Here is a 27,942-nt window from a genome sequence, read left to right as displayed (position 1 = left end):
GGCAGGGGAAGAAGTCTTCACTCAGGCTTTACAGGGTTTGCTTCCCATGGTTTCTTATGCACAATTAAAATGTTTACATTGCCCTACTTTTCAGTATTCCCAAACAATTTGCTGTGCCATACTATGCTCCTTTATACATACAAATTACATACACACACTTGTGCCCTGTCAATTCTGTGGTGTAGTTCAGCAGCTAGTGCCAAAATGTCTTGCTGTATTTGCTCTCCCTTCTCGTCAGCAAGTGTGACAAAGCCAGCCCTGGCTCTCTGCAGACTTCCAGCAGGGCTTTGCTGTCAAGCTGCTGTCACAAAAACCTTAAAAAGCCTTACATTCTTGGTGTTTGGCATTTCTACCAAGCCCTGCCTTACAACCTGAAATGTGCTCTTCCTCCACATAGAAGTCTCCTGCAAAGATAACCTTGACTACAGCCACCTTTGCCTTAAGAATAAATCAGGACTCCTTCAGTGCTGGCTTGGCTGCAGTGCTTTCCCAGTCACCAGACCACAAGTCCTTGGAGACTTTTACTCTGGCAGCCTACTTCCCTACAGCCCAACCCCATGATTTTAGAATTAACATTGAGTACCAAAGAGAAAATAACTTCCAGAAGTCTTGATACTTTCTGAAGGTATCAGAAATCAACAGAAGAACTGTGAAGAAAGATGCCGTTAACTCTTCTGCAGCTTCTCATGAACGTTTGCGAAACATTCTGCCTTTTAAGTAGCAGCAGTTGTTCAGTGCATCAGTATATTCAAAGGAGCTGAAAGGCATCAGATCGTCCAGTCCACCCTTTCTTCAGCATACATAGAAACCAGTTGTGGAATGAGACTGAGATTCATTTATCTCTAAACCTAAAGGCTTTCCAACTTCCTGTTTGTTGTGTATCACGCTGAAGCAAATCACCTCTCATTGCCTCTGCTCACTTCTGTCTGCATCCAGAACAGTCAAAGCCATCTGCTGCATGGGTTGTTATGTTCTTAGGCAATTTTTGCCCAAATTTCAAATCAGAGGTGGAAACTTGCTGCACATTAGGTATTGCTAAGCAATGGAAAAGTTGAAATCTCTTTTTTTAATCTCTTCTGATTGACACTTCTGCCCACTTTTGCTTTCTGAGAGGTTCTACCACAGAAAGTATAGAACCCTTAGAGTAAGGGTTAAGAACTCATTAAACTGCAGTCTGATGCAATAGAGCATGAATTTATGTTGAATAAGTAATATTTCAAGCATTTGTACTAGGTTTGTACTGATAATTAACCACTGTTTTTAATTCTACTCCTTGTGTGGGTACCAAAATACAAAAGCAAATTTTGCATATTGTGTGATTATTTTGGCATGGTTTATATTATGAGAATACCAGATCACTTGAGCATCTTCACATATGTGAAGATGTCATTAAAAAATGAGGAATATCCTGTTTATGACTCAGGTATTTGTCTTTACTTGTGGCGTAACTGATAGTTCTTGTTTTGGCCTGGATAGCTTAATTAATCTATCTTTCTGTTTTAGGTATCTGATTCCTTACTGGTGCAGACCCCAGCAGTGGTTCCTGGTCCATGCCAGCCTCCAAGGCTACAGGGTAGACCAAGAGCAAGAGAAATTCAGCTGCGTTGGGGTAATTTTATTACAAGTGTTAGAAATCGTAAGGGATCCAAATGTGTTAAGTGTTGAAATTAAATGAGCTTTTTTTTTTTATTATTTTTAGGACCACCTCAGGTAGATGGTGGTTCACCCATTACCTGTTATGGTCTGGAAATGTTTCAGGCAGAAGGTGATGAACACAGAGAGGTTTACCAGGGTTCTGATGTTGAATGCACAGTGGGCAGCCTTCTTCCAGGGAGGATGTACAGCTTCAGACTGAGAGCAGCTAACAAGGCTGGGGTAAGGAAACAGTCTGAAATGAAATTCATTCCAGAAGCAGATCACTAATAAAAGATTTTTTATTTCAAAAGAAGCATTTAACAGTAGTTTTAAAAGTAGGATTTCCTAATGTAGTGTCATTTGAGTCACATAACTTATTGTTATGTGGGAACAGACAGTTAAACATCAGGTTATAATGAAGGGGATTTTTAGATGAAGGGAAGAGAAAATAGATGATTATGTCTTTTATCTGAACAGTTACATTAGGAAATCATTAGGAAATGCTATGGACTTTATTAAAGCACTGTTATGACTTCACTATTTTCATGTGAAGTAAGGTAGCAAATTATTTTCTGTATACAGCCTTGTAAATTGACCTTTATTTTTACATCTGTTGGTGTTCAGAACATAATAATTAGTGTTTCCTGACTCTCCATTTTTATATTTAGTTTAACTTCTGAGTACATGTTCTATCAGATACAAGACTACTTTCCCTCTTGGGAGTATTAAATGTGTTTAAATCAATTATTGCTGTAGAACCAGCTTTATTTAGTTATGTACCCAAAGTCCTGATTTGTTCAATAATGTACACTTCATTGAAAACTGTCAGGATGAGTTGACACTGTTTGTGGAGAGGTCTGCAGCTTAAGGCCTTAAAGCACTATCCTAACTTTTATCTCCCCTCCACTCTGCAAAGAATGGTTCATAGCTTTTGAATCCTTTATTTCTTTTACATAGGTATAAATAGGCAGTACCAGTTGGTTCATGTTCCAGTGCAGCCATCATATAACTTCAGAAGAAGGCTTTGGATAGTACTTCCCTGGTTTTCCCAAGAGTTTGAAGTGTCACATATATTTATATTGCATTTGCTGGAGTGAAGAAAAACTTATAACTGTTCTGGAGAATAGTTAGATACTGAAATAAATCTGGAATCCACAGTCCTCAGAAATTTATTTTATAAAGAAGTAATACAAAGTTTCAGGTTGCTATTACATGTCCCTACTCTGGTAAACTGTTTTTCAAAAAGTAGCAATTTCATTTTTACAATGTAGTTGTATCAACTCCCTTTTCGATAGTTTGGACCGTACTCGGAAAAATGTGAAATAACTACAGCCCCTGGGCCCCCCGATCAGTGCAAGCCCCCTCAAGTGACGTGCAGATCTGCTGCCTGTGCTCAGGTGTCGTGGGAGGTAAGAATGCCAGGGTAACACCTGTTTTGACATAATGGTCTTCTGCATTTTTGAGTTCAGCTTGAAAAGTCTAGTACTGTATTTTAATCACTTTATTTGTAATCAAACATACCTGATTATCCAATAGGTGAAACCTTAGTCATTCATCATGCCATTAAAAGGCAGCAGTAAGCTGGCAGGCTGTGGGTACTGGATCTTACTGTGTTCTTTTGTTTAGAAGTTTTGCCACAGCTGCTGCTCTGCATTTCTGAGTGATGCAGTCTCATCGTAAAATTTTTCTTTAATATAGTTATAGTTCCTCAGAGACAATGTATCCACATAATACAATAGATTACTGTGTTTCTTGGGTTTATAACCTGATTTAATTTTATATAATTACATCAGTAATAATGCAGAAAAAGCCTCACAGACTTCCTATAAACCCATAGTATTTAGATATCTGATTAAAAAAATGCAATGGATAAAAATTAAGCTTGTAAAAAGAAAGATTCTATCTGGGAATACTCTTTAAACAAAACTTTTTAGTGGCTTAGAGATGAGGTGAAGTATCTGAGTTACAGAACTGTACAGAAAAAAATTTTAAACTGTTTTACTTGGAAAGTAGTGTTCATGCTTCCTACTGGAGGAATGTCAGAGGAGCAGTCCTTAAATATCTAAAAGGCAAAGCCTTTTAAAAAAAAATACCATAAAACATTCAGGTAGAGTTAATTTGAGTGATATTAGATGTTTGCTTTACAGAGTCACACAGTAATTAAGGCACAAGTAGACCTCTAGATGTCCTTCAGTTCAACCTTCTATTCAAATAGTTTAAGTTTCTCAGGGCTTTTCCCAGTGAAATTTTATTTATCTCCAAGAATGAAGATGTTTCAGCCTAGCAAAACTGTCTGGGTAAGCTCTCATTCTGTAGGATTTTTTTTTGTCTACTCAAAATACCCTTTAATGCAAGTCATGACTCTTGTCCTGGCACTGTGCCATCTTCAAGCAAAATTTGTCATAATGTTTGTAGCCTCACGGTAAGTAAATTAAGGCAGCAGTAAGGTCTTCCCCTAGCTGGATCACTTTGCTATCAAGTAAACTTTATTTTTTGTTGTGTGTTGCACTCCTACTTCGTGACCCTTTGCTGGACCTACTCCATTATGTCAATGTCCATCTCCTTTTGGGGATCCCGAGACAGGACATGGTACTGGAGATGCAGCCTCACAAGTGCTGAGCAGAGGAGAATCATTCCTCTTACCCCTCTTGCTGTTCATTTGCTAATACAACCAATATGTAGTTCACCTTCATCAGACACACACAGCTTATTCAACTTTCTCACCAGAACACACAGGGATTTTTTTGGTTAAGTTTGCTCCTCAGCCTGTACTTTTTTGTATCAGTCCAGGACTTTGTGTTTGCAATTGTCTTACTTGAACTTCCTGAAGTTTGTATCAGATTCTGCCTGTTATTTTTATTGTACTTAAACATAAACCAGCAAAGAAATGGGAGGGTAAGACTCCTCTGGAACAAAAACAAAATATAGATGTGGTGAGTTTGGTTGATTTTTTTTTTCTTATGTCATTATATTTAACTTCTAATTATCAATATCCATTTTCAAGGTACCAGCAAGTAATGGAGCTGATGTCACAGAGTATCGACTGGAGTGGGGCGGTGTGGAAGGATGCATGCAGATCTCCTATTGTGGGCCTGGGCTCAGCTGTGAAGTGAAAGGGCTTTTGCCTGCCACTATATACTACTGCAGGGTTCAGGTAAAGATGTAAAATTGTTGTTGGTGAGCTCTGGAAACAGGAACTGACTGTGCCATAAAAACATGGTCTACTTTGGGTTTGCAGGCAGTGAATGTTGCAGGTACAGGCCCTTTCAGTGAAGTAGTGGCATGTATGACTCCAGCCTCTGTACCTGCAGTTGTGACCTGTCTTCGTGGACTAAGTGAAGATGAAGTTGAAAGTCCACACTATTCTCCTTCCACATGCCTTGCTATAAGCTGGGAAGAACCTTGTGACCATGGATCTGAAATCCTTGGCTACAGCATAGACTTTGGAGACAAGCAGCCAATAACTGTTGGGAAGGATCTGACCTATTTTATAGATGGCTTACAGCCAGATACTACCTACAGGTAGGTGATGCACAGCTACTTGACAGCCTACTGTTTCCTCCACAAGAGCAGATGCTTTGTTTCCTTGTATTTTTTTATTGGCTTCATTATTACTCTCAGAGACACAGTGGTGCACAGCCATGGAGCAAAAAGAAATTTTGTAATGATGATCATCATAAATAGATGTGCTATTTTTATTTTCTGTCAAAAATAATTTATGTTAGTTTATTACAGTATTGTTGTATCTGTCTGGTTAATGTGTCAATTTAACTGCATTCACATCACATATTCAGATTCATAACTGCATTTGGACTGGTTGTTTCTCTGTTTGAGAAGGTAAAATCCATCCAAGGAAGGACTGTGTCCAGTCTGATCTACTGAGAGCTCATTGCAACTTGCAATGCCTTATCTGCAGAAAAAGCGGAAGTCAGCATGAACAGTATCAGTTTGAAAAATCAGCCAGCTATGCATCTCTTTTGAAGAATTTTAGTTGCTGAAATCATCTCATGTTCGGTGCAAGGGTTACTGAAAAATATAAATGCAAAAATCAGTAGTTTTGCCTGAAGGCACTACATCCCTGTTACAAAAACATGTCCTCAGTGTTAAAGAATGGCAGTCCCACTGAAGTCAGACTTTTAGCCCACTATGATTTCAGTATAATTAGGATATCATCTGGCTATGCAGTTTTCTGAATTCTTAATTACTTGTTTTGTGTTAATGTTTTTTAATTAATGTTTTATGGCTTTATGTCAGAATATAGTGTTTCTGTGTGCCTTGTAATTATTTAACAGTAATGCTGGCAATCTGAAGAACTGTTGCTCTCTGTGTCAGTACACTGAAAAAAGGCATTTCCATTGCAGAGCTATGCCTATACTTCTACCCACAAAAGTTTTTTTATAGAATACACTGTCAACTCCTTGTGCAAATAAAAAATTGCATGTATTAACCTTAGTTCCGGGCTGTAATAAATTAGCATAACGTTAAATATTACTGTAGTGATGGAGAAATATTTATTCTTTAGCCTGCATACACATTTGTGTTTCCACATTTTGCAGTTGTGTGGTTGAGTGTTTCATAATTTAATTACTGTGATTACTTTTTTCCAGTTACCTAGATACTGTTTTGGACAAGCAAATGTTAAGTCTGCAAAATGAAAATAGACACACTTTGCTCCCTGTGGCTACCTGTGAAATACATAAAGAGCCTCTGTTTTCTGCCTTTTCCTTTTTAGAAATAAATTTCTTGGCTAAATATTTTAATTCCTACTTAAGAATCTAATGCCAGCATTACCTTTCTTGGAGTATCAAAGAAGAAAAAAACAAAACCCTACCTTATCCCTGAACATCAAGTTCTACAACTTCCTCAGCTTTGTGTCTTTTGGCAACTTGTGGTTTCCCCCTCACTTTGCAGACAGACCCAAGAGGGCTTGTGTCTGCAAGTGCCCAGAGATGTGCTGCTGGTGGAAACAGCAAGAGAGGTGGCTGGGCACCATCACTTTATTTTCACATGAATAGGTTGTGTTCAGAAAAGTCCATAAAAATGTCTGTTAGTCATCCTTGAACTCACCTGATAAAACAGTCACAGATACGGTTTCCCCTCTTTGGGATTTTTTTTACCTTCCCTCATCAGTCCAATGTGGCTATCAAAAATTTTGGTTCAAGGCCGGGACAGTCAGAAAGATGGACCACTGTTGAAGTAACCCACGGAGCTTTGGCATCTTTTCGCTAATGTGAATTTATTTTGAATTTATTTCTAATTAAGCCAGCACCTTAAAATGTAAGGAAATTGATATACCTGCTTATTCTTGACGGTCTATCAAAGCATAATATTGATAAAAGTCTTCATTGTAGATAGGACCATTATTCTCTATTTAATGAGAATGGTGGATATGAGCAGTTATTTTTTAGAATCTAATTTCAATTTAATTTATTCTCTTTTCTTCCAAATGCTAGGGTACGAATTCAAGCCCTAAATAGTCTTGGAGCGGGTCCTTTCAGCCACACCATAAAACTGAAAACAAAGCCTCTCCCCCCGGACCCACCTCGCCTGGAGTGTGCTGCATACAGTTCTCAGACTCTCAAGCTGAAGTGGGGAGAGGGAACTGCGAAAGCATTAACTGACTCCATCCAATACCACCTTCAGATGGAGGATAAGAATGGAAGGTTGGTTTTGGCATTGCTTTAATCTGCCCAGTGTCACCATGATGTGATGCTTGGGAGATGGCAGCAAAGGGTGAAATTCCATGTGCTTTGGTGAATTTACAGCAGATGTAGAAGGTATTCTCATCTGGCAGGGCAAGAGGGGCTCTAGTGTTCTGTGCTGAGAAGTACAAGATAAAAAACTTTGTTGTTTTTTACTTACAGTTCAACATGAAGAGTTTAATGCAGTGTTTCGTACCAGCACTTTTCTTTCTCACTTCTGGTTAAATATTTTGTCAAAGTAACAAGTCCAATCAGTGTTGTGAATTTTATATACCTAATATTGGAAGAGATGAATGCTTTACTCTCTGTTGCCTTATATACAATTATTTTACTGGAAATCAATACAAATTATTATTATTTTGAGTGATCCCTGGTCTCATGTTAAATAGAATGTCAGCTGAGGTGGTACAGCAAGAACTCTTGCCTAAATGGTAAGATGAGCAGTGTGAGCAGAGCTGCAGAGTGTTCCATGTCTGATGAGCAGCTTCGGCTTGACAAAAAGATCAAAAGAGGGCTACTATGTGAAATTGCTGTGTTGTAAGGAGAAAAATAAATTAGACATTTTAACTGGAAAGAAATTAATTGCCATTACCAAAGACTAGGTCATTTGCAGCTTCCATCCGTTTTAATTTTAAAAGATAAGAAAAAGCCAAAGTAGATGACAACCCTTGCAGGAAGAGAGAAATTTGTGCTGGGTCCTGGGGACACCAAAACTGAAAATCAAACACGAGTTGCCATGATCAGTCTGTGCAAGAATTGCCACAAGAAGGATAGCGGCCAGTGTACAAAACTGTCAGAAACACATTTGGTGTGCACTACAGGTGTGACTCTGCCCTCCTGTGCAGGTCTGCATGAGCCCATCTCCAACAGTGATGTACGTGAGCAATTGGATCCGTGGCACTTTTTAGGTGTAGTAAGGGAGAGTTAAAAAGGGACAAAAAGCTAAAATCTAGTTACCTAATTTTGAAAAGCTAAAGATGTTGGAGGCATAGCTGGCCAAGGGAAAAAAATGCAGCTCATTGAGAGACACAACTGCTGTCTTCTCCCATTGTTTCAAATGCAAAATAGTTTCTTAAAAGGCTTAGGAAGATTTTTGGTACGAGAGTATCTGTAGTGTTCTTTGTGCGAGAGATCTTTATTTCAAAGACACGGGAAATAGAAACTTGCCCCTGGAAAATGAGCTTATTGTTTTATAGCAACCAGAACACTCTTTAACTCTGAAATAAGTGTTTCTGGGCTTTTCATTAGATTGTGGGAAATTATGGGAAGAGATTTCAAGACAATAGTTTAGCTGTTTCAGAAGTCCTTTTCTGTGTTCAAAATAAGCTGCTTGTTCCATTTTCAGGTTTGTATCCTTATACAGAGGACCATGTCATACATACAAAGTTCAAAGACTCAGTGAGTCAACATCATACAAATTTTGTATTCAAGCATGTAATGAAGCTGGCGAAGGTCCCCTTTCTCAAGAATATATTTTCACTACTCCCAAATCTGTTCCAGCTGCCTTGAAAGGTAAGGGTGCTTCTTTTGTCACTTGGGGGGTGGGAGGATAGCAGGTTTTGGTATTATGTTGTATTTGGGATATTGAGACTACTAAGCCCTTTTCAAGTACAGGTAGGGATAGTGGGAGAATGCTCCTTTCATGTAATTGCCTAAAATATTCACTCCAAAAGTTAAAGACTTGGGGTTTATACGTTCTTTGACATAAAAAGTTTGTACTTAGAATACCCTGCTTACCTAAGAGTGGAAGTTAAGGTGGAAATGCTTTCTAGCATGTTTAGAATAATATTAAGCATTGTTTGGGGGGTTTTTTTTGATATATGATGCACACTTACAGTCACTAAATTTTATTTGCTTTCTCTTGGATGATACCTAAACTAGGAGGAGAGGCCTGTATGAATTGTTAGTTGTTGCTCCAGAAAACACTGGAGGAAGAATAAATTTGAATCTGAAGCTTTTGTTTCTCTGAGACAAAACAGGAGGTAGAATATAGAATTCTAAAGGTCATTAGAATGTGACAGTATGTGATGTGGGAAAGCAGAGCTAGCTGTCACTTTTATGCTTCCTTCCTTCAGCACCAAGGATAGAGAGAATAAACGACCATACTTGTGAAATCACATGGGAGGTTCTGCAGCCCATGAAGGGTGATCCAGTCATCTACTGTCTTCAGGTCATGGTGGGAAAAGACTCAGAATTCAAACAGGTATGGTGTGTTTAAGTTATTGTAGTTTTCTTCAATTATTGTTTGTGATAACCAGTCACCATGTTAACTTTTTGTTACTAGTAATATAAGGCAGTATCTCCTAAACCCATCTCCTCCATCTCAGAAGGAGCTCTGCACTAAATTACAGCCTCTCTGGGTCACACTGATGTTCACCAAATACAGCTTGACACATCAAGTGGTGAGGAAGTCATCCACTAATGGATCAGCTGACAAAAATAAACCTTTTACCCAATGGTACAGAATTGAGACTGGGGAGAAAAGGGGCAAGGGGTTCTCTTTGCACTAAGTGCAAAGAAGCAGTTTGAAATGCCAGGGTACAAATTATCCTGCATTCAGTGCTAATTTTGCTTCCCAGTTTGGGTTTGTTTTTGTTTTTTTTTTTTTTTTGCTTCACAGTTTATAAAGTGCCTGACATGAAATTAGGCTTGAAAACTGTTTCATACTATTAAGCCAAGGAACTTTCTTTCCAGGAAAGAAACAATTAATTCTAGTATATTATAATTTTATTACAGTTCAATATTAAATAAGTTTCACCTGTGCTTTGGTAAATTATAGGCCTTAATATTTTCATAACTTTTACTGTAGCACTGTGTTTGTTATGGGCATTTGTTAAATTCTTCAGTAAAAGATGAACAGTAAACTGAGATGTCTTGCCATGTGAATATTCTTTTTTGTAACTTCAACATTGTAAATGCAACATTAGGTACATAAGGTGTGGTCTGTGTAGATACAGAGTCAAACCACGCTTTGATTATCAGTGTCTATTGCCAAATTACCTGGGCAAGAAAATAAAGTTTGTTCTTTGAGTATGGTAATAACAAAGTAGACTGAGGTGTGTGATTGCTTTTGCCTCTGCAGAGCAGTCTAGCATAGTAAATTAGAATAAAATGAAAAGACTAATTTGCACAAATTAAAATTGGAACAATCAAGAAGTAAACACTATGAAAACAGCCTTTAAAACATTAGACATGATGATGGAAATTTTATTTGACATAGACAAAAAATAAACTGTCTGCAAGTCTGCTCTAAGTGGTTTCCTGCTGTTTCACTGCCAAAACTTCACTCCCCTGTCCTCCTTCTTCCTGATCCATCATCCAAATTGTTCATGTCATTGCTCCCTCCATGCTACAACAAAATGAGTTAATTTTTGCTGTTTGAGCAATATACATCAAAGATCTTAAAGGGGTTAGGAAGCAACCATATAAATGCCCCAGGAAACACACTGGAAGAGAAGGCAACTCCTGGCAAGGCACTGGGGACAAGCAGCTGAGGATGGTAACCCCTGCCAGCTGGCATAGCTGGAGCTGGAGTAGGATGTGTGTCCATGGCCTGTTTGCTCACTCCCAAATGCATGATCCAAATTAGCAGAATTTTGAAGGTGCTGCACTTCTGATGGCCTGCTCTGTCTCAGAGGGAAGAGTCTCTAGGTTGTAGATTCCAGTAAAGCTCAGCTTGTCTGAGAACTCCAACAGTAGCCTCAGGCACAGCAAGAGCTCTTCGAATAGCAGAATCAGAAGGGATTTCCTGTTTCTTTACACTTCTTGTTTGCATTTTCAGAATACTGTCTAACAGCATGGTAACAGTAGGGAAAGCTCCTGAGGATGTGGTATCTCTGTATCGTGCTACCAATTAAATAAAGCAAATCCAGATATTCGGAGGTGGGAGGGTGAAGGCGTTTAATGAGAGAAATCAAATTGCACTGTGCTACCCACCTAATACCTCTGTACCTACTGAAGTACCTCTAACTGTGTCCTTGTGAGGTTTTGTTGGCTTTCACAGAACCTTTACGTAACTGCAAATTTAATTAATTCCAGAAACTGGAATTTAGATTTCACTGAATTAGGCACTCCATGCTGAAGCATTGTGAACTTATGTTAACCTGCCAACTGATAGACCTCTGGAGAGCACACTCATAAGTCATCTCTGTCTTGGGAATATGATGAAATTAAGAATCACAAAGAGGACTCAGTGGCTTTGCTGATACAGTGTTTATTGGGATAAATCATAATATTTTAAATATAGATAACTACAACAAAGTACGTTGGATTGAATTAGACTTAATGAATTGGCTTGATACAGTTAACTGCCTAAAATCCCATGATACAGTATGATGTATATTGCATCCCATTGTGAGTGGTCACTAAAACGGCTGAACGCTGGGGCTTGTGGCAGATTTTATTTGGTGTGTACTCATCATTCCACACAAGCAAGCATAGTTCTTGTGTTTCACCAAAAGAACTGGAGACTTTATCTGGTATTTAAATTGTGTGTTTGAGCTTTTTGTTCATTTTTCTTTGCGTGGGTGAAAACACTGGTGAGTTGTCATCCTTTTTAGTTACCTTCACCATAAACCAAAGCACACTAAGCTACATGTGTGTCTCTAGTACTTTTGTACTTGATGTATCCCTTTTTCCCCCTTATTGCCAGATTTACAAGGGCCCGGACTGGTCGTTCCGATACACAGGCCTGCAGCTGAACTGTGAATACCGATTCCGCGCATGTGCCATTCGCCAGTGCCAAGAGGCCACGGGTCACCAGGACCTGGTGGGCCCCTACAGCGCCCCAGTGCTATTCATCTCTCAGAGGACTGAACCACCGGCAAGCGCCAGCAACAAGGACACTGTGCAAACCACAAGGACACAATGGTCACAGAGCGACCAAGTGTGTGCTGCTGTCATCCTCGCACTTTTTGCTATCTTTTCCATTCTGATTGCTGTTATCATTCAGTACTTCGTCATAAAGTGAAGAAAAGAGATCTATTTTATAATGCTGCCCATTACATTTTACTTTCTCATCATCTAAAAGTAATTCTGTTCTCTTGCTTTTACAAAACCAGGCATTTAGCACCGGCATTTGGACTGATGCAAACTTTCTCAGCCACTTTAAAATGCTTACTCATAGGTATAGGCTGACACATGTTATTAAAATGCAAGCCACAGAAATATAACCTTTTCTTTATATGCCTTCATGCAGTACAAACTCAATATGGGGCAGGCACGCAGTGTTTAATGAAAAGGCTTTGACCAGTAAGTGCAAGTGTAAAGATGATTTCCTGGCCCACACTTCTAAGGGTTGCTAACATAACAGGGAAGAATGTGTAGATCGCATTTAAAACTTACACTAACAAACTTGTGCTGTACACAATATTAATCTGATGCTGTGAAAGCAATTTAGCGCTGTATTTCTACCTCCTCATTTGTCTTAATTATTTGGGAAGCAGGATTTATGCTGAAAAACAGAAGGGGCTTTTCTCAGGCAGCAAATAATAAACTGGATGGAAGAGTATGCATGAAGGAAGCTTCTAATGTGATAAATGTGGAGTTCTTCACTGCAAGTAGATGTTTTTGAAAGACTACAAGGAGATGGCACAAGTGGTTTATCTTACCCCCAGGATTTGATGTTTACTTACAAAAATGCCTCTTTTACTTCTTCTGAATATAGAAGGGAGAGTGTGAGAGACCTTCTTAGATTTGTTATTTAAATTGGAAAACACATTTCCAAAGTTGACCTTTGATTGGATACAGTTTATACAGATGTCTGTGCCCTCTGATTTTGGCTAGTCAATAGAATTTTGAGATAAAATTCATTATTGAATTTTTGCTGTTTCCCCAACATTCACTTGCCATATCCACCAGAAATAAGCACTGCCTTTTTTTTGTTTGTTTCTATCTTTCTTTCTCTTTGTTTTCCTTCCTTCCTTCCTTCCTTCCTTTCCTTCTTTCTTTGGGGCACCAAATCAGAAGACGAAGTGTAGTAATTTGCACCAGAAAACTTAAAGCTGCTTTTTTCTTGAGATCCTAATGTTTAATGTAATGTCTCTTTGGATACTGTACGTTGATTGCATGTAGTTAATGTTGCATTAGAGCACTTTGCAATTGCATAACTCATCAATGTTTTGTGAGCTTGCATTTGTGAGTTCTTGAATGACCAGACTGAATTTTAACAAGTATCCCATTGAACATCTTGCTAGATGTCAATGATTGCCAGTGACACAAAGCTTGTAGTGAAACTATCTTAAAAAAAAAAAATCCTTGTCTCATCACACTTATGTTATTTGTTATACACTTTGTAATTAGCTACTTTTAATTTATTTGAGTTACAAGATAGTGGATCATTAATGACTTCTAGTTGTGTTCAGTTTAGCATTTTTAATAGTATTAAACACTTCTGTCAGTCTTAATAATAATAAAAAAAGGAACCTCTGTCTTGTGCTTTGAAGATCTCTGAAGAATTTCTCTTATATTAGAACGGGCATGTATTGTAATTGTTTATACGTCCAATGATCTGTGCTGTAGAATAATGTTGCTGAGTTTCGTTTTTTTTAAAGAAAAAAAAAGAAATGGCGAAGAACTTGGCCTCCACGTGGCGAGAACGATCTGTCTTTAAAATGTACTGTATGTTTACATTTTATTTCAAATTTGTCATTTGTACGTATAGGCCGATACCTTCCCGCAGGATACCGCGATAACTGATGTTTTCTAGAACCTTCTTAAAAGTGCCATGTTTGGCAGTGCAAATGAGGTTGCGTGTCACAGCCCAGAGATTTCTTACGGTTGAATGTCTAAAACGGTAAGATTTGTTACTGCAGGTAACCTGCAGTGACTTACGTTTTTCATAGTAAAAATTCAAATGAGCTCCTATTTTTGATAGTCATTTAATAGTGTATTTGCCATTTGAGCCTCAGTGCATATTACTGCATTGAAGACAGTTTTTAATGTAATCTTAATTTTACCTCATATACTGTACATTCCAAAAATAAGTAAAAGAAAAAGAGAAACTCTAAAGTTTTTAAAACGCTATAGATACACTACCAAACATATCACTTTACGGTTGTACAACGTCGGGCTCCATGAAGACGAACCTGTATAGTCTGATAGAAAATACATAAAACGATGTAGCAAAGTACCTTTAAGAGTCTGTGGACAATAAAAGTACCTTCTTTTTCGCTGCTGGTGGTCAGTCCTGTGCGCGCACCGCCGCCGCCCCTCTCCCTCCCTCCTTCCCTGCCTGCCTCCCTCCGCGCCGCCCGGGCCCGCGGGGCGGGGCGGGGGCGCGGTACCTGCGCGGGCGGCGGAGCCGCGGGCGGGGCGGGGCCGGGCCGAGGGAAGCGGCGGCGCTGCCCCGGGCACGGCGCGTCCCCCGGCGGGATGCGGCGCGGCGGCGGCGGCGGGAACGGCAGCGAGGGCGAGCCCGAGTGGCCGTGGCCGTGGCCGCCCTGCGACGAGCGGCTGTGCCTGGTGCTGCCCATGTGGGTGCTCGTTCCCATCACCGCCGTCTGCCTGGGGCTCTTCGTGGTCGGCGTGGCGGGCAACGTCCTCACGGTGCTGGTCATCCGCAGCTACCGCGACATGAAGACCACCACCAACCTCTACCTGGGCAGCATGGCCGTGTCGGACCTGCTCATCCTCATGGGGCTGCCCTTCGACCTCTACCGCCTCTGGCGCTCCCGGCCCTGGATCTTCGGGCAGCTGCTGTGCCGCCTCTCGCACTACCTCAGTGAGGGCTGCACCTACTGCACCATCCTCCACATCACCGCCCTCACCGTGGAGCGCTACCTCGCCATCTGCTTCCCCCTCAAGGCCAAGGTGGTCGTCACCAAGCGCCGGGTGAGAGCTACCATCGGCGTCCTTTGGGCCTTTGCCTTGCTCTCCGCCAGCCCCTTCTTCTTCCTGGTCGGCGTGGAGCAGCCCGACAACCACACCGACTTCAGCCGCGAGTGCAAGCCCACCCCGCAGGCGCTGCAGTCCGGCCTGCTGGCCACCATGTTCTGGGTCACCACCTGCTACTTCGTCCTGCCCGTCACCTGCCTCAGCGTCCTCTACGGCTTCATCGGCCGCGAGCTGTGGCGGAGCAACTCCCGCCTGCGGGGCCCCAGCTCGCTGCTCCGCGAGAAGGGGCACCGCCACACTGTCAGGATCTTGGGTGAGTCCCGCTACCGTCCCCTTCGGGCTACGGCTGGGGCAGGGACCGGGCTGGGGGGCCGTGCAGGGCTGAGGCACCCGCAGCTCCCGTACAGGAGAGAGAATAGCGCAGGGGCACATCCCCGCCACGCCGAGCCCAGCAGGACTCCCGAGAACTGCCACGGCGGGCATTTTCACTCCCTCCCAGCTGAGGCTTCACCCGCGTGGCATTGCACGTCCAGCAGCACGGCTGCCTTCCGTAGAAATACCCCTTGTCTGAATTTTACCAGGCAGAACCAAGTATATGGTAGCCTGCAACTTCAGAAAAACTGTGGTAACATCAGCAGTCTCTTCCAGTGGGCAGCAACACCTCTGCATGGAAGATTTCTGCTTCTGAAAAGTCAGTTCTTAGTGGTCATTTGTAGCTCTCCAAGGAGTAAATCCACTGGTTGCCCAAGGAGGCTGAAAAACAGCAACATAGCCCCTACGAGCTATTTGAAGACAAATCCCATAAAACCAAAGCACTTCCCACAGATGTAGGATGCTGATAATTTTTATTTCATTTTCTTAATCGTACATTTAGTAACCCAGCATCAGACTCTGGAAAGTTAGAGATCTTAGTCTGCTCTGGGGCTTTAATGTTTGTAAGTAGTGACCAGTCTGAGGGGAAAGAAAAAATAAATCCAACTATTGACTAAGGACCATAAAACAAAATGCCCCAATACTTATTTTTGCTTACCTTTAGTGTAGTTTTCACATGTCACATGGGAGACTTCTTTTACTGAGAATGTAATCAGCTGGATGGAAATAGCATAGCACAAAGGAAAGAAACTAGTAAGCCTGAGAGAATTTTGCCAACTTATTTGAGGAAGGTACTTACACTAAAGTAGGCACAAGGTTTTCCGACAGAAACACCCATATCCATGATCTCAGAACCCGCTGAATGAGACCAGTGCCCCCTTGTCTCAAAGATCCAGCAGCATCCAGGTGTGTGGTGTTTTTCAGATGTAAACTTCCTTTGGCTACATCCCGTTTATTTAAGCTCTGAGAAGCACGGAGGATGCCTTACAAATGATTGGGTTTTTTACTTACATGCATTTATAAACAAAAATAATTAAAAGTACGGATACAGTAATATACTTGTGTAATTGTTCCTCATCTGCTCCTGCTGTGTTGCCATTGCAAAAGGGTTTGTATTTGTTCTCATTGTGCTAAAATGCAACCCAGGACCAGGTGAACAGCTGAAGTGACTCGAGCTAGAGATCCATCTAGGCAAATAGCTGTCTCCAGCAGTAATGGTCTGGGGATGCATGAAAAAGCTTTAGTGGAAAAAAATCAGTAGCCCAACTACACTGTAAAGTCTTTATGTTAGATACCATCCCATCACAAGAGTGAATTCTGTGGGAGCTTGGGTGACTGAGGTGCAGCCTCGGTCTTTTTTGGTGATGCAGACAAGTTAAACAACAACTCTGCAGCAAATGGAGCTGCTGTGGAACTTCCACAAAAACTCCTCATTCTGACTTTTGTTTTCCTATCTCATATGTGGTATTACAGACATAGCTGGGGGAAATTCTGTAGTGCCTGATGTTATTATACAGATGTTACGTTGTCTGTTGTCAATTCACATTTTCCTCAGCAAACCTCATCTCACAGTTTAGCTTAAAATTTTAGCACTTACCTTTTACTTCAAAGACTAACATTCAGACTTGATGCTATTCCCATTTTCATGGTTTTCCAACAATTTAATGCCATTATTTCTATATATCGTTTGTATCAGTTAGAAGAACCTGCAAAATCAGCCACGTAAAATTTAGTTTACTGGATTGGTTGAAAAGTTAACTCACTCCTTAACTGCCGCATGTGTTATTTTGTCTTATAGCTGTGGTGGTTCTGGCCTTTGTAATTTGCTGGTTGCCTTTCCACATTGGCAGGATCATATTTATAAACACCCGGGACATGAGGACGATGCTGTTCTCGCAGTACTTTAATATATTCGCCCTGCAGCTTTTCTACCTGAGCGCATCCATCAACCCTGTCCTCTACAACCTCGTTTCGAAGAAGTACAGGGCAGCAGCCTGCAGGCTGCTGCTGCCGCGCCGTGCGGCAGAAAGGGCTTTCACCGTGACTAAAGACGCCGGGGGCTGCACAGAGACCAGCGCCAGCTCAAGGAACGAGTACACCACCAGCTTCTGAGACTGCACCCCGCGCTTCTGCAGGCATTCTTGCCTGTGGGAGGGAGCTTCCTTCTCACAGGAGAGTCGCAAAAGGGTGGACATCTGTTAGGGCATGTGGAATTTCATACCCGTCTGCATTTTGGGATTACCCGTGTTTTTGATAACAGAGCAAGCAGGCACCATGAAGCAGGGAGAATGATGTGCAACTCGTGAAAGCTGACAAGTCAGTGGGAAGAGCTGGAGTAAATTGCCAGTAAAACCACGGGATCACTTTATTTCATGTTGTTCACTGCACATGCTCTGTGCCATTTCCAGTATTTTCTAAAAATCATAACACCAAGGTCTGCAAACGTGCACTTCTTGGGAGCTGTAATGAGTAAAACTCACAGACAGCCTTCACCATTTTAAAACGGTTTTCTTATAAATGAGATTTTACAGAACACAGTCTCACAAGGCGATGGATGCAAAAAAAAATCACCTGCCAACCTGAAGAGCCCTGGAAAAAGAGGTGTATGCTTTTAGTACCTGGTCTTGTAATCATGAAGAGAACTTTACTGGGAAGTTTCACTGATTTCTCTTAGGAAAGCATCTGCTGCACGCAGCAGTCTCTGGTCTTAGCCCTTTTTGCGTGACCCATAGGATCAAATAAGGTCTTTTATTTGTATGTTAGCAACCAGTCCTCTGTTGTGTAACTTGAGATATCCCAGATCACTTCCTTAGGATAGATGAGCAGTGTTTGGTAAGTGGTAGCGGCGTGTCTCCACTGCGTCACGTTGTGTATTGCGTGTGCAAATAACACACCAAGTTAACCCACCTTGCCACCACCAACACCCATCACTGAATGTGCTGGACTATGCCCAGGACTTCCTGCTGCATAATCAACTCACTAATGCTGCTCCAAAAGATTTTAATGGGAAACTTCAACTGGACAATTTAGGAAGGAGGCTAGTTGTGAGGAAAAGCTAGAAGAAGCTGGAGCAGTGTTTTCTCTGGAGGGTCATTGCCTCTGTGCATTTTACTTGTTACTTCATTGGTTCTAGTGGTGTAAATCTGGACCAAAATCAATGACGTGGGACTGCGCTTACAGAGGCATCACTGATGGTATGTCCATGCTTGCCCTTGGTTCTCTGTTAACTTCTCCTCCTTTCAGGCAGTTGTAGAGAGTGGTACTGTCCCCTCTGAACCTCTTTTTCTCCAGGCTAAACACCCCCATCTCCCTCAGCTGCTCCAGAGCCTTTACTAGCTCCACTGCCCTTCTCTGGACATACTCCAGCCCCTCAATGTCTTTCTTGCAGTGAGGGGCCCAGAACTAGATACAGGATTTGAGGTGCAGCTTCACCAGTGCTGATGGGGACAATCCCTGCCCTGGTCCTGCTGGCCACACTGTGGCTGATCCAGGCCAGGATGCCATTGGCCTTCTTGGCCCCTGGGCACACTGGCTCACGTTCAGCTGCTGCCAACCAGCACCTTCAGGTCCTTTTCTGCTGGGCCACTTTGCAGCCACTCCTCCCTAAGCCTGTAGCACTGCCTGGGGTTGTGGCCACAGTGCAGACCCAGCACTTAGCCATGCTGATTTCACACAACTGTCCTCAGCCCATCAATCCAGCCAGTCCAGATCAATTCAACAGATTTCAACAGCTAGCTCAGAGATCTCAGGGCAGCAGAATCGAACCCAAGTCTTCTCTGAGTTTTAAAATTATGACCACTTCTCCATTAAGGAATCTGTAACTCTGAGTCATTGAATAAAATCTAAAACACCTAAAGACAGAAAAAAATCTTCTATCTCTCTGCATACACATTTTATTTTTCTGTCAGCTTCATACTGGTGGAGAGCAGTTGTCTGCAAGGCTTGGGTTAGGTTGCTTTTGCTGAGGGGTGTCATTAAGATGTAAAGTTATCGTAAAAGAACAGCTGTTATTCTGGAGGGGTTCAGACGGCAAGTTATGAATAGTAATCTTTGTAAATATACGTAGACCAAGGGGGGGAAAAAAGCTTTATCACACTGATATGTGGCTGTGGAGCTGCTCCTGCGAGCCTGTGGTCTCCTGATAATGGCTTTTCCTTTATCAGTTCCTGCTAAATTGCACTGGGAGTGAAATACTTGCTCATCAGAAATTTCCCCAAAAGCAATTGCGTAGGTACCAGAAGCACAAGGTGAGTGGAGGAAGGAGGGAAATGCCCTGGTGGGATGCTGCCCTGAACCCCCTTTTCTAGGGTGCACTCCCTGCCACAGACAGCCCTGGCACTGCTCTGCTTGCTGGGTGTGCTGGGTGTCCAAGGCAGCTCCCTCTCAGCTGGGGCTCCCAAGCTGTTCATGCAGTGACTGTGTTTCTGCAGGGAGCTCCAGGCTTGGGCTGCTCCTGCCCAGCCTCAGACGCTGCAGCCGCAGGCTTCTGCTCCCGCTGGCAGACTCCATGGAAATGGTCTGCTTTTCTGGGAAAGTCATTTGCATCCCTGTTAAAAAGTATCCCCTTGCACGCTTAGTAGAATAACACAGGCAGCAAAATCGCACCTGTGAGCTTGCAGAGCCTTGTTGTTAATGCTCCCTCCCCACCAGAACAAAGGCTTAGGAAATAGAGGAAGTTTGGGGTGTTTACTCAGAATTAACCAGGCCTGGCACTGCTCTCTCTGGCATTCAGCACTGGATTGTGTAAGCAGGGATCTTGTAAATAAAATAGCGCTTCCCAGGAACTCTGAGTCCAGGTGCAGGCAGGCTATCTCTTAAGTATTTCAGAAGTAGTTTCCATACCATGAAGGATATAAATTACAAGAGAAAATGGAATAGAAGGAGGGAGAAAATGGGGAAGGGGTGTAAAAGAAAAGCACAGAGACCAGATGATAAAAAGGGAAGCATGGTGAGATAGTCTCTTTTTTAAAGCACACATGTAGTTATGTTGAAAATCACAGGAAAGAAAATCAGCGATTTGACAGAGCCCCGAGGCTTGCTGGAGTTGTGGTTGTACTGAGGAAGAGCTGAACCCAAAGTTAGCCACCTGAAGCTTGAAAGGAACCTAAAACCATTTGTTTTTAAACACATGAACAGGTTTTTCTTAACAGAGAGGAAAGAAATTCTTCCCATGGACCGTATCCGAAAGGCACAGCTTGGCCCCCAGCACTGAGGTGGCATTGAGGTGTGCCACCAACAAGGAAGGAGGGTAAAGAAAATGGTAAAGAAAATGAGAGACAGAGTGAGAGAGGAGGAGAGGAGAGGAGAGGAGAGGAGAGGAGAGGAGAGGAGAGGAGAGGAGAGGAGAGGAGAGGAGAGGAGAGGAGAGGAGAGGAGAGGAGAGGAGAGGAGAGGAGAGGAGAGGAGAGGAGAGGAGAGGAGAGGAGAGGAGAGGAGAGGAGAGGAGAGGAGAGGAGAGGAGAGGAGAGGAGAGGAGAGGAGAGGAGAGGAGAGGAGAGGAGAGGAGAGGAGAGGAGAGGAGAGGAGAGGAGAGGCTGTTTTAGAGAGGTTTGGTGCACTTGGGTGAACAAAGACCTCTCAAGTTCAGAGCTGCTCTAGTACTTGCTGGAGTGATGCTGTCTCCAAGGGCCGTGTGCAGCTGGCTTGGCAAACAGAGAGGTGCAGGGACACGTTTCATCCCCACAGTCATCCCCTTAAAATTCCATTTGTCACTGTGCTGCATTACTCCCACAGGAAACACAAAGCCTAAGGCCATCTCAGCAATCAGACAAAGGGATTATACAAAGTAAGAGGAAAACCAAATAGGTATAAAGTGGCCCAAACTGCTCTGAATTAGCTAAACCAACAAACATGATCTTGGCCTTGGATCAGTCGACTCTGATGGGAACAAGCCCCAGCATCCCTGGGGTGCCAATTCCTATTTGATTTAGGAGCAGGCTTAACATTGCCAAAATAGGCCAATTCTATGATAAAATTAGTATCCAGAAGTATATTTCACTGCTTTAGGGAATTATTTACAAACTGGTTTACTGTTGCTATATGCTCCTGGTCACCTGTGATGCTACACTTGAGCTTTGGTGGGGATTTCCTGGAACTCAGAAGAAAACAGGGGGAAAACACTGCAAGTGGGGAAATTGAGGAGTTGGGGGCCAGACACTAAATTTAACTACTTGGTACCAATGGATGTTAAAAGATTTTCCCATCAGGCAAAGCACAGCATTTTCCACAGGCTCAGGTCCACTTGTTGCATTGTTGTTTACTGCTGAGGCAGGCTCAGTGCTTTTCATGACAAGGCAGACAAGGGCTTGCAACATCTGGGTGAATATCAAGGGACCAAGGATTTCTGGTGCCTGTCCAGATGTCCCTGATCCATCAAACTGAGCCTCAAAACACTGGGAAGCAAAAGCAACGCTGTCTTCTGCTCTGTCTAGTGTCCCTACTGTGGGAACCCTCTGGTGACCCAAAATGTTAAGGCTGATGTCATCCAGTGCTTCCATGGGCCACACAAATCTCCAAGCGTGCTACCAAAGCTTAAGGTTCCCAGAGCATTTCAGAAAGCCAGTTTTGGACCAGAAAAGGGGTTGGGAAGTACCTAACAGAGATGAGGTTGGAATCTCCTCCTGCAGCAGCTCTAGGCAGCAACACTGCTTTGTTTTTGCTGGGGCTGTGCGTGTCCAAGAGCCCGTGTCCTCAGCCCCCCATAGCCAGGACCAGAGCTGCCCTACACATCACGTCAGTCTCCTTCCCAGTGGCTGGAACAGCAGAACCCCAAGGGTACATACCCAGGATGGGGGTGGCTTATGCCCTGGGAGAGGACAAAGAACAGTGGGGCTGACAACTCTGTCCTACCTCTCACTTCTCCCATCTTGCCCTCAGGTCACCCCATTTGCATGCTGCCCCTTCTCCAAGATGAGTCCCTGCTCCTTGTATCTCCACTTTTGGACTTCGTCTTCCTTCCCCTGCTGTGGAGCACAGATAATGCTGTTTTCCCTCCTTTTCCCTTTCCTTGTGCCAGCCAGAACTTACCACATGGATTTGTTTATTTCTCTGTCAGAAGTTGTCTGTGACAAATTTCTCTGCCAAAGGGCTCATCTAGGCTGCCAGGGATTGGTGGGGAGCCAGATGCTTCAACCACAGCCTGTCCCTGTCAGCCACGAGCCTGTATGTGCTCACGCTGTTTAAAGTTTTAACAGCACCTCTATGTGAGCTGATTTTAAAAAAAGATTAACCCTTAAGAAGGGCTGGGTCAATTTTTTTTTCCCAAGATATGAAGGCCATGTAAAGCCCTTGCACTCCCCATAATCTCTCACAGACACTGTCCTAGGACCCACAGGCAAAAAGGCAGGGCAGGAGAGGAAATTCAGAGTGTTTTCTCTCAGCCTCAGCATGTCCCCTGCATGCAGCCAGGGATGTATCCATAAGGTCAGCCTTCAGTGTGGGCTGAAGTCAGGTGTCCTAAAGCTGAGACTCCACCAAATCCCACTGTCCTTAGCAAAGCACCCAAATTCAGCACAGTGAACCAGCCTGAGATGCATCATCTGTAAATCACTAGAACCAGTATGAAGTGACAGGGATGCAAGCCAGACGGGAGGCTGTATTTACCTGCAATGGAAGAACCACACCAGCATTTTTGCAACACAAGGCACTCAAATCCCTGTGGAAGTTGGTGCAATTGCTGTATCAGAGGTGACAGCTACCCTGGCCAGAGTAAGAGAGAAGGCAGCAAAAGGATAAAAGTAACCTTTTTTTCCCTCTGGAACTTATTTAACATCATCCCATGTGACCAGGAGCAGCATTTCACCACAGCAAAAGCCAGCCAGCTCTGTGTCAGTGCTCTCAGAAACTCCGCTGTGATGTCACCTCACAGAGCCCGTGACAGTTCCTTAAGACTGTTGTTGTATCAGGGGTATCTAAGCACAGCAGGACTCTGCAAGTGGGTTCAATCCCTATTGGGGCCATTTACTGAAGGGTTAGACTCAATGATCCTTGTGGGTGCCTTTCAACTCAACAGAATACTCTGTGTAATTCTGCATAATGTTTCTGCACTCTGAAGCTCTGCAGAGGTTGCAAAGCAATGTCAGGAAACCTTGAAAGCAACAAAAATGACCTGGTGCCTGCTATAAATCAAGGATACCAGCACTGCCCAGCTTGCTGCTAAACTGATTATATGGGGAAGCATATGCCCAAGAAATGTGTGGCTCCTGTGCAACAAATTTTCCCCATCTTAAAGAGGAAATCAGTTCCCTAATTTGAATATAGGTCTGTTTTTTGTCTGTGCTGCGCAAATACACCCCAAAGACAAGTTGTGTTTTGAACCTGTGGAAGTGCAAGCTGTCCACAACCACAGAAGAAGAGGAATGTGGAGAGAGGCTGAGTTTCCCCCTCTCCTGCAGCAGCTGAGCACAGCATAGGGAATATTCTCTTACTCCAGGGTTTCAGTTCTGCCAAGTCAGGCAGCATTCCCAGCCCTGGACTTCATTTGAGGCTTGTAGGCATTACCTCTTTACAGACTTCAAGAAACTTCAGCAGAGTCTGCTGGACTGACCTGGACAAGCCGTATCTGTGCCAGGGAATCATCTCATCCACTTGCCTGCAGCATTCTGCTCCTCCAGAGCAAACCTGTGAGCTAAGGCAGCTGACACAAGGGAAGCTGCTCCCACAGAGTGGCAGGCCAATTTTCCGGCCTCTGGGAAGTAACCACAAAGATGCAGAAGGGACAGACTCAGAACACAGAAATCTTTGCTCCTTTCCATGCTGCCTGTTGTGAAGGAAGATCTCTCCTGCAGAGTCTGGGGACGGGAAAGAAGCAGGGAAGGATGGACATGGCTGAAAATAGCCCTGGCTGAGATAAGTCTGGGAAAGGCAAAGGAAACACAGAAGAGAGGCAGGAGTTGGTCCCATGGAGCAGAAGCCCCCTACCACACAGATGGGATCCACCCAGATCCATTTCTTCCCCATAAACTCTTCCCTCCTTATGTATTTTCCCTTCACTAACTGATTTGGTCTTCAGTGTCCATTTTACAGCTGTTGGTGAGAAACAATAGCTCATCAGGAGCTTGTAATAGTCCTCACTTTCTTTTGGTTTCCTTCTTCTCAGACACCTCTTGCTTTGTGAAGTGCAGTGTGTGTGAGGAATAATATGCCTCTGTGGAAATGTCAAATGTATTACATTTTAGTCTGGGCTCTAGGAATACTGCATTTATTTCTAAATACAGAAACAAAATTGATTTCTTGCCTCCTTGACACCAAAACATGGGACAAGGCTGTCAAAGGACTCACATGCCAGAAAGAAAAAATCGACAGGTAATTTCTGTTACATAAAGGGAGAAATATCCAAATTAGACCATTTGACAGAACACATCACTGCATTACAACTGATAGTCATCAAAAAAGACATCCTTAGAAGAAACTGCCTCTGTGGGCTTGCAGACTGGAAGAGCAGACAGGATGCTGGTTTTGTGCTGGGCAGTCTTTGGGATATTTATACAACGGAACATTTAAACCCGAGCTTTATCGCACAAATGACAGGGAGCAAAATCCCACACGTGAGCTCAGGGAAGCTGGACCATGAATGAGTTTGTGTCACAGACCCACAGGGCAGGGTGGTGTAGAGTGACCAGGACCTCACACTCATGTTTGCCAGTGGAGCAAACTCAAAGTGATCACTGAGCTACGAAGTATCCTGGTAGTGCTTGGTGCCATTTGGGAGGAATCCTGGTGCAGCCAAAGGATGTTCACTCACCACCCTGCAAAACACCTCTGCTCTGCCTCAGTGGCTGTTGTTTACCAGAAGGTAAAAGCAGCAGAGTGTTTGATTCCAGTGATCTGTAGGTAACTGCAGAAGGAATCACTTCCAGGCTGTCTGCACAAACCTGGCTCTGCTTGGAGGAAGAAGGAAAGAGGCATCACTGGCTGCTTTCAGTGATTAGTGAGGAAAAAGCTGCTCATAAAGAAAGTTATCAGTGGTGCCATGTGCCACCAACATGGCAGGACACTGAACTCCCGCACAAAGCAGGTACTGAGGCCTACAACTTCTACAGCAGGAGACAGGCAGAGAATTTGCAAAACCATTTCTTCTGCCTCCATGACATAGAGTTGACAGATGCTGCCTTTTCTGTTGTCAAACTGACTTTTACATGGTTCCTGATCTTGCTGTTTTCCAAAGCAGTGAAAAAGGCAGTGAGTGGTAAGGACAGAGGCTCTTGGAGGGGCTCCTGCTCAGGGCAGGTTTCCCTGCTCAGCGTTGCAGCCATCACAAATCACACTCCTGCCACCACAACACTCCAACTATTCCCCTTTCCACTGCGTGTGCTTCAGCACACTGCTTTATAAAGCAAGCACATCTGTTCCAAGGTCATTCACACAAGGAGTGTTAAGAGATAAAAAGAGCACCTTGTTGTATTTGCATGCTACTAACAGATATCAGATCTTTCCTACATGAACTGATGGGCCTAGCTGTTACAGATGCTGAACAGCTCACAGACAAAACTTCCTAAGAGGAGAGGGTTTGTTTTTAAATCCAGAAGGCAAAACAAATGTCAAAGTAGAATTCCTAGAGATTAATAAAGATCCAAACTCCCAAGAATAAGCACTATAAGTTCTTCTTACTGGTCTTTAAACAGATTAACAGTTTCACTGTTTATCATTATACTCCAGCTAGAATTTTGAGGTAGGTGTGAAGTCATCTACCTTAATAGAGTTGATGGTAGTGCAGGACACCTGGATACAGGATCTAAAATCTGCAGTGCACAGACACAGAAGAATATTGCAAAGTAGGGAACTGCAATACACCAGTAAGTTTTCTCAGCAAATCGACCCCAAAAGAGATGGTGATGGGGAATGAGATTTTCAGTCCACTGATACCATGAAGATAAGGGTGTAAAAATTTACTAACAGCAGTACAAGAAGCATCGTAAAAGCCCAGCAAAACAACTCAATAAATTGTGAGCACTGTTGCTATACCAAATGGGTATTAAATTATTGCAAAGGATAAAATCCTGAAAGTCATCAGCCAAGATGATCACACAGCTTCGTAGCTGTGTATCAGAAGGTGCCTGCACAAATGGAAACATACCAGAGGCATGAGAACACAAGGGGTGTGATAACTTCCAAAGGACATTGTGTCAGAGAGAGTTTTTGCTTTCTCCCATCTGTCAGATCAAAACACAACACATCAGCGAGAGCCTTCTGGGACACCTCAAACGGGACATCCAAGCAAAGGAAAAAGGGGTGAGGGGAATGGGCGTTAAGCAATCAATCACTTGAATGCATTGGGTTTGTAAGACACAGATGAAGGAACAAACTGGAGCTGCTGAGAGAAGCAGTAGGTTTTTTTCAGCAGGTCTCTCTCAAGGAGAAAAGGCTTATCCAGAAATTCTTGCCAATCTGTAAATTATAAAAACTGAAGCTCAGACATGCTGGTTAACTGGAAAGGCTGAATTACCCTGAATTGTATATAAAAGAACAGCAAGGCTAAGACCCACTTTTCCTCATTACTACCATCCTCTTCTCCACTGTATTCTTGCCAAAAGAAGCCAAATTAGTCCCTGGGCAGGGATGATTTCTGCAGTAGAGTCAATGCCATTTTCCTTTCAACAAATTTTAGGGAATTACATGATTTCTCTTGGTTCTGGAGTGAATAAGTACCCTCTTCATGCTCCACAGAGATGCTGTTATCAGCTGCCCTCCAGCTTTTACCTGCAGCTTTTGTTGGAAGGCAAACAGGCAGCAAAACACTTAGTCCCAGTCCAGTCAGTGGGAGCTTTCAAATTCAAGACCATAATTAGATTAAAAGCTATTGTAGGATGGGACTATCTATCTATCTATCTATCTGTCTGTCTGTCTGTCTGTCTACCATGCTGCCTCCCCTCTTATGAAGACAACTCCAGCATAAAGAGGTGACTGCAAGTTACAGATGAATGTTGCTGTAAATTTGATTTCCACTTACTTCAGGCTTACTGACCCTCAAACATCCCACCTCCATGCCCAGCTCTGAATGGAAGAGCAAACCCTAGAGCACACAAATCAAGTACTGTGTCCAAATCAGCAAGCTACTTGTGAAAGAAGTTTCTCTAACACAGAAGGGAAAGAAAACCCACTTCAAGACTTAATAGAGCAGAGAGACTTCTTGCAAGTCTTGGTTTGGTTTTGGGATACTGGGAGAAAAAACATACTAAAAGGTGTTACCCTTTTGCTTGATGCAGTCTATTTTAACACAGAATTCAGGCATGATCTGGTCACATTTGAGAGATTGGTAAGTGAAAATGCACAAATCATTTTTGTAGTCTTTCATAAAATGGGTGTCTAGAATTTTTTCCAAACAGAAGAAAAATTCATCTGAGATGGTCATGCAATGCATGCACAACAAATAAATTAATTTTTGGCCATACAGGAAACAAAA

General features: G+C 42.9%; 2 protein-coding genes across 5 annotated transcripts in view; both read left to right on the top strand.

The window, feature by feature from the left end:
- Positions 1 to 14,506, top strand: part of FNDC3A (fibronectin type III domain containing 3A) — a 112,033-nt gene extending 97,527 nt beyond the window's left edge. For all 4 annotated transcript variants that reach the window (XM_063392092.1, XM_063392093.1, XM_063392094.1 and 1 more), the window contains 9 exons: positions 1,504 to 1,609; positions 1,700 to 1,875; positions 2,931 to 3,044; positions 4,640 to 4,789; positions 4,874 to 5,157; positions 7,089 to 7,298; positions 8,683 to 8,849; positions 9,413 to 9,540; positions 11,989 to 14,506. In XM_063392092.1, the coding sequence (XP_063248162.1) occupies positions 1,504 to 1,609; positions 1,700 to 1,875; positions 2,931 to 3,044; positions 4,640 to 4,789; positions 4,874 to 5,157; positions 7,089 to 7,298; positions 8,683 to 8,849; positions 9,413 to 9,540; positions 11,989 to 12,306 (1,653 nt within the window). In that variant the 3' untranslated portion in view covers positions 12,307 to 14,506. The remainder of the gene's footprint in view (positions 1 to 1,503; positions 1,610 to 1,699; positions 1,876 to 2,930; positions 3,045 to 4,639; positions 4,790 to 4,873; positions 5,158 to 7,088; positions 7,299 to 8,682; positions 8,850 to 9,412; positions 9,541 to 11,988) is intronic.
- Positions 14,507 to 14,650: 144 nt separating this feature from the next.
- On the top strand, positions 14,651 to 20,811 carry MLNR (motilin receptor). Its single transcript, XM_063392091.1, has 2 exons — positions 14,651 to 15,483; positions 17,341 to 20,811. Exons 1-2 carry the CDS (start codon positions 14,709 to 14,711, stop codon positions 17,652 to 17,654), a joined length of 1,089 nt encoding a protein of 362 aa, XP_063248161.1. The 5' UTR covers positions 14,651 to 14,708; the 3' UTR covers positions 17,655 to 20,811.
- The last annotated feature ends 7,131 nt before the right edge of the window (positions 20,812 to 27,942 follow it).

The sequence above is a fragment of the Prinia subflava genome, chromosome 3 (assembly GCF_021018805.1).
Source record: "Prinia subflava isolate CZ2003 ecotype Zambia chromosome 3, Cam_Psub_1.2, whole genome shotgun sequence".
NCBI lineage: Eukaryota > Metazoa > Chordata > Aves > Passeriformes > Cisticolidae > Prinia > Prinia subflava.
This window is presented reverse-complemented; position numbering and strand designations above follow the sequence as displayed.